The sequence below is a fragment of the Monopterus albus genome, unplaced genomic scaffold (genome assembly GCF_001952655.1).
Source record: "Monopterus albus unplaced genomic scaffold, M_albus_1.0 scaffold355.1, whole genome shotgun sequence".
NCBI classification, from domain to species: Eukaryota; Metazoa; Chordata; class Actinopteri; order Synbranchiformes; family Synbranchidae; genus Monopterus; species Monopterus albus.
In genome coordinates, this window is record NW_018128235.1 from 432,711 (window position 1) to 439,099 (window position 6,389).

Genomic DNA, 6,389 nt, shown 5'->3' on the forward strand with positions numbered 1-6,389 from the left:
TTTTCACTTGACCTGGAGTCATATGACAGTCCTTCAAATTACATGACTCCAGGTGTGAACTGTGTTGAACTGTCTGCGTTGTGGTAGACCTCCTCTGCTGACTAACCAGCTGTTCTGTCCTCAACCTCAAACTTATTTGTTGCAGCTTTCTGAGTTTGAACGGTGGAATCTTGTTGCACCTGGTGCCATCCTTGTTCATTCTTTGCTTTGGGACTAATGAGGTGCACTCCTAATGTTCTATGTGACAAGTTTAATGCTGGTGCAGCACCTTCACTGTGTAATTTGGTTAATCAACAATGATGAACCTTCACAGTCAAAATGCTAACAATGCTAATGTTACTAACAAAACCATCAGGGAGTAATCTGTGCAGTCAGAACTTCTTCCTCTTGAGTTCACAAACAACCTAACATGACCAGGGAAAGATAAAATATGATTGATGGTGCAGTCACACCAAAATCCATCTAGCAATATTTACTGGCTGTGCAGCCAAAAGCAAGCTTTGGAGACTACAACAACAGTCCACAAAGCTATAAGTTACACCATGGTTTCCACACAAAGGAGGTGGAATGTGTCATGCCCTCTTTTACATAGAAATGAAATGGAAGCAAGTTTTGCTTTGACTGTACCAGTAAAGAGTTGAAGCTCCATGAAGCCATGGCCTGCTATGACAAAACGGGCAGGGCGTCTTTTGGGTCATGGTCAGAGCTTAAATATTTGTAAACTGCTGAAACATGATACTAAAGTTTTCTGAAATCTACTGAACAGAAAATGTGAACGGGTGGTTTTTTACCTGTCTGGTTATAATTTACACCTGTCACTCTTTGAAATTCCCTGTCAATCATGTTTTTGACAACAGGATGTAGGTCTGACCACATGACTTTGCTGGCAGTAAAATGATCTCATTGGACAGCAATATATTAATCCCAGGTGTGTCTGAATGAAGCAGAGCCTCTTGAGCCAATCAGAGTGCAGCATTCCCAACAAGCTGTAGCCAATCATAGAGCAGTGCTACAGTATTGCTGAAGTAGTACTACAGTCTGCGGCAGTGTTCCTATACTAATGAGCTCTACCTGTTTGTGCAACTCCGTTGGATTTGGAGGTCACTGTGAATTCTGGAGAGCCAATCAGAGAGGAGCTGGGTGTGGACCTCGGAGCTAAGGACCAATCAAAAATTCTGGTCATTGACAAGTATAAAAACAACTGACCAGTTGGAGAGCAGGACTCCTGAACCCGAACGCCTGATCTAATAGCTGGGCTCCACTCACACCAGTATTGCAGGCACTTGGGACCAGAAGTACAACATGGACCACAACTACCACATGTAGAACATGTATGACTATTGGGACAAGCACTGCTACCAGACAGACCAGTAGTATTACCACAAAGAGCAGTATTAAACAACTGAGATGAGTACTAACTGATGGGACATGTAGTACTAATACTGAGACCAGTAGTACCTCAGGAACCAGCACTATATGTGATTGGACTATGTCAGGGGCTAGTACTTCTATTGGGACCAGTACTACTAAGATCAGTACCTCCGTCCAGGCTGCGGCTCAGCATGTTCCTCTTGCTGATGCATCGTGGGAAATGCGGCGCAGGTCTGGATATCTGAGCGCTGGCTCTGCGACTCTGAATTTGTGTCCGACCGCTGTATCGAAACTTAGAACCCAAAGACAGAAACTTCTTAGGGGGTTCTTCTGGAGACACCAGTCTGAGAGGCAAACAAGGGGAGGTAGAAACATCTGTGATGTTGTTTCACATGTGCGTAACGGCATGTATGTTACACCAAGTCATGTCGTGTTATGTAAAGTTACACAGTTTCACATGTTCATATTCTGTCCAATCACATTGTGGTTTGTTGTATCAGGTCACAACTTATTACATCACATAAAGTTACATCATGCCACATGATCACATTATGGAAAATAAGGTCAACATGTCACACAGTGTGTTGTGATTTAACAATTTTGGTGATTTTTCTGAAACGACATGAGGCATGACAAGTTACATCATGTCACACTGTGTTGTACGTCATGTCACTTTGAACACAACACATATTATATTAGGTCCTTAAACACATAATCACATCATGACGTTAAATGTACCACACATCACATCATGACGTTAAATTTACCACACATCATATCGTGACCTTAAATGAAAGAGAGACTGACCTGAAAAAAGAGTGATGCTCCACGCAAACCTTCCACAGTCTCTTTGCTGCTCTGTGATTCACCAGCTTAAAACCAATCGTAGATTCAAACTGGTCAAACTGGAAACAAATTTAAACTGGTCAACCTGGAGACAGATTTAAACTGGTCAAATTGGAGACAGAGATTTAAACAGTTTCACCTCTCCAGGTCGGATCTTGATGTAGAAGTTGTTTCTTTTGTAGGAAATCTTCAGGATCTTTGGCCATGAGAATCTGTTGATCCTCAGTCGGTCTCTGTAGACCAGCAGGCCACTATTGCACACGCCCAGCATGATGGCCACACCCTCTGAGTCCTGCATGCACACACAAGGCCAAGTTTGTCTTTCTGTAGTTGTGGGTATCCTCATTGACATAGCCCTTTCCTTAGCCCCTTATCCTAACAGTAACCTAAACTTGATTGTACCCTGAACCCTAAAATAAGTCTGAACCCTCAAATAGCCCTTAGTTGATACAATATTGTGTATATGAGCTCACGTAAATGGAAAAGGTATCTCTATGCCTGGAGGTCTGGATTCAATTTGCGAGTCTGGAATGTAAAGGTTTGGATTTAGTCTAAGTCTGGATTCTGTGGTGGGTCTAAATTCTGCCTGGAGTCTGGAGGGTGAAGGTCTGAATTAACTACAAGTCTTGAAGGTGGAGATCTGACTTAGTCTGCAACATAGGTGTAGTGCTGCCAGAACGCACCAGAACGATACGCCACCACTTTTTTCTCCAAAAGAGGAAAAAAAAATATTGGCATAATCTGGTTGAAATTGTAGTGGCCAAAAACAACCAAGGTACCAGTCCCGAGGTGATATGTAATAGTAGGGTGTGTAGTTTACATATAATGACATGATATTATTTGCAGTAGTCATGTAAGGGTTAGCTAAGTGTTTATATAATCTTGGGGAGATCTGTTTCTCTTCTATGTTTGGAGATGTTTGTGCATAGAGACCGTGGGAACTGATAACTTGCTCAAGTAAAAACATTTTGGCTTGTGTCCTCCTTGTTTAATTTATGGGTAAACATCCAGAGAGAAACCTTCCTTAAATGGTAAATGGACATAACTTCAGCCTTACGTGAACTGTTTGTGTGCTCTGTTTATGTTTAGAAAAGGAAATGGGCGCTAGGTCAGTGCAACCTGGAAGTTCATGAACTGGACATCTCAGACAAGTCCCAGAAGGAGGGGAGTGTACAGGATACAGTGCCTTGCAAAAGTATTCGGCCCCCTTGAACTTTGCGACCTTTTGCCACATTTCAGGCTTCAAACATAAAGATATAAAACTGTAATTTTTTGTGAAGAATCAACAACAAGTGGGACACAATCATGAAGTGGAACGAAATTTATTGGATATTTCAAACGTTTTTAACAAATAAAAAACTGAAAAATTGGCCGTGCAAAATTATTCAGCCCCCTTAAGTTAATACTTTGTAGCGCCACCTTTTGCTGCGATTACAGCTGTAAGTCACTTGGGGTATGTCTCTATCAGTTTTGCACATCAAGAGACTGAAATTTTTGCCCATTCCGCCTTGCAAAACAGCTCGAGCTCAGTGAGGTTGGATAGAGAGCGTTTGTGAACAGCAGTTTTCAGTTCTTCCCACAGATTCTCGATTGGATTCAGGTCTGGACTTTGACTTGGCCATTCTAACACCTGGATATGTTTATTTGTGAACCATTCCAATGTAGATTTTGCTTTATGTTTTGGATCATTGTCTTGTTGGAAGACAAATCTCCGTCCCAGTCTCAGGTCTTTTGCAGACACCATCAGGTTTCCTTCCAGAATGGTCCTGTATTTGGCTCCATCCATCTTCCCATCAATTTTAACCATCTTCCCTGTCCCTGCTGAAGAAAAGCAGGCCCAAACCAGGATGCTGCCACCACCATGTTTGACAGTGGGGATGGTGTGTTCAGGGTGATGAGCTGTGTTGCTTTTACGCCAAACATAACGTTTTGCATTGTTGCCAAAAAGTTCGATTTTGGTTTCATCTGACCAGAGCACCTTCTTCCACATGTTTGGTGCGTCTCCCAGGTGGCTTGTGGCAAACTTTAAACGACACTTTTTATGGATATCTTTAAGAAATGGCTTTCTTCTTGCCACTCTTCCATAAAGGCCAGATTTGTGCAGTATACGACTGATTGTTGTCCTATGGACAGAGTCTCCCACCTCAGCTGTAGATCTCTGCAGTTCATCCAGAGTGATCATGGGCCTCTTGGCTGCATCTCTGATCAGTCTTCTCCTTGTATGAGCTGAAAGTTTAGAGGGACGGCCAGGTCTTGGTAGATTTGCAGTGGTCTGATACTCCTTCCATTTCAATATTATCACTTGCACAGTGCTCCTTGGGATGTTTAAAGCTTGGGAAATCTTTTTGTATCCAAATCCGGCTTTAAACTTCTCCACAACAGTATCTCGGACCTGCCTGGTGTGTTCCTTGTTCTTCATGATGCTCTCTGCGCTTTAAACAGACCTCTGAGACTATCACAGTGCAGGTGCATTTATACTTTCAGTTTTTTATTTGTTAAAAACGTTTGAAATATCCAATAAATTTCGTTCCACTTCATGATTGTGTCCCACTTGTTGTTGATTCTTCACAAAAAATTACAGTTTTATATCTTTATGTTTGAAGCCTGAAATGTGGCAAAAGGTCGCAAAGTTCAAGGGGGCTGAATACTTTCGCAAGGCACTGTATGTAACTGGGAGAAGATAAAAGTTAGGATAGCTGTGGGTTAGGGAAGGATGATGGTGCTACAGTCGCAAGTGTGCGTTTGGACCTGGATGGATAGAGAGGGGACCCGCTTAGTACTCTGGACTCTGACAGAAGTGACTACCTTGTGGTCACAATGACTGACTCTGTGACAATCTTCTTATTTAATACTATATTTATTCCTTTGCACAAGGGGTGATTTTGTTCCTCTGTTCCCTATCTACCAGATTGCTGGACTGTCTCATAAACTTATTGAATTGCTCAGAATTATTGTAATATTAAATGATTATTTGAATTGGGATGATTTGCCTGAATTAATTTAGTTCACATCAGACTAACAACTACTGCAGATTTCGTTTCTGGCATCACGCAGGTAGGAGCCTAAGGTGGGAGAATTTTATTTTATATTTAATTCTCCTATCTTGGCTGTCCTCCAAGAATTTGTGTAGAGGGGAACCAGATAATTGGTTTTATCCTGACAGGTGGTGGAAGAACGCTGATGTCACTAACACCAACACTATTACTAACACTGATGTAAATAACTTGTTTTATATCTGTGCCAGATACAGGGATGTTGTTTTTACATGTCTGATGTTTAAGTGTTTATGCTGTTCCATGTTTGTTGTTTTGAATAATAAAGCTGATTGGGTTTTAAAAGTTATAAATTGATAGACAAGATTGAGAAGGGCTAAATTTTGAGCTATAAATGTGTCTAGATTGGACAAAATTTATGATAAGACTGTAAAGCAAGGTCTGTACTGTTTGTGGGTCTACAGCTGATTGATGCTCAAAAAGTAGTGAACCAGACTCAATATGCTAAAAAAAAAAAAGGTTAAGTTGACACGTGAAATTGAAGTAGTTTCTGTAGAAGCAGACGGACTTGCATCCTCGCAGTTAAGATTGGGTTTCAAAGTGGTGTGGTGTACTCAACTGATTGGAGAGCAATAAGCTGAATTAGGTTCACTGCGAGGTGTACGGTGCTACAGACACATGGTTCTGACCCGATCAGTGGGAACCGGTTGTGGGCTCCTAGGTGTTGGCTGGCCAAAAAAAAAGAAAAATCACACTTCAAAGCACTTTGTGTACATAAATAAGTCCGGACTTCAATGTGTGTTTCAATTCATCACTGGCTGGGACGAAGCTACAGGAGGGAGGTGGCTGATCTGGTGTCATGGTGCAAGGACAATAATCTCAGCCTCAACACGGACAAGACGAAGGAGATGATAGTGGACATGAGGAAGAAGAGGAGATGTCATCGGCCACTGTTCATTCGGGGGCTCGAGGTGGAGAGGGTGAGCAGCTTCAAATACCTGGGCGTCCACATCAGTGAGGACCTCACTTGGACACTTAACACCACACAGCTGGTCAAGAAGGCCCAACGGTGGCTGTACTTCCTGAGGAGGCTGAGGAGGTTTGGCATGTCACCTAGGATCCTCAGCAACTTCTACAGCTGCATCATTGAGAGCATCTTGACCAGCTGCATCACTGTCT

General features: G+C 42.3%; 1 protein-coding gene across 1 annotated transcript in view; it reads right to left on the bottom strand.

Annotated features, from left to right (window-relative positions):
• epb41l3a (erythrocyte membrane protein band 4.1-like 3a) overlaps nucleotides 1-6,389 on the bottom strand; it is a 45,722-nt gene that overhangs the window by 9,626 nt on the left and 29,707 nt on the right. Inside the window, 4 exon segments of the mRNA XM_020625446.1 lie at nucleotides 1,072-1,155; nucleotides 1,540-1,715; nucleotides 2,179-2,276; nucleotides 2,357-2,509. Coding sequence (XP_020481102.1) covers nucleotides 1,072-1,155; nucleotides 1,540-1,715; nucleotides 2,179-2,276; nucleotides 2,357-2,509 — 511 coding nt within the window.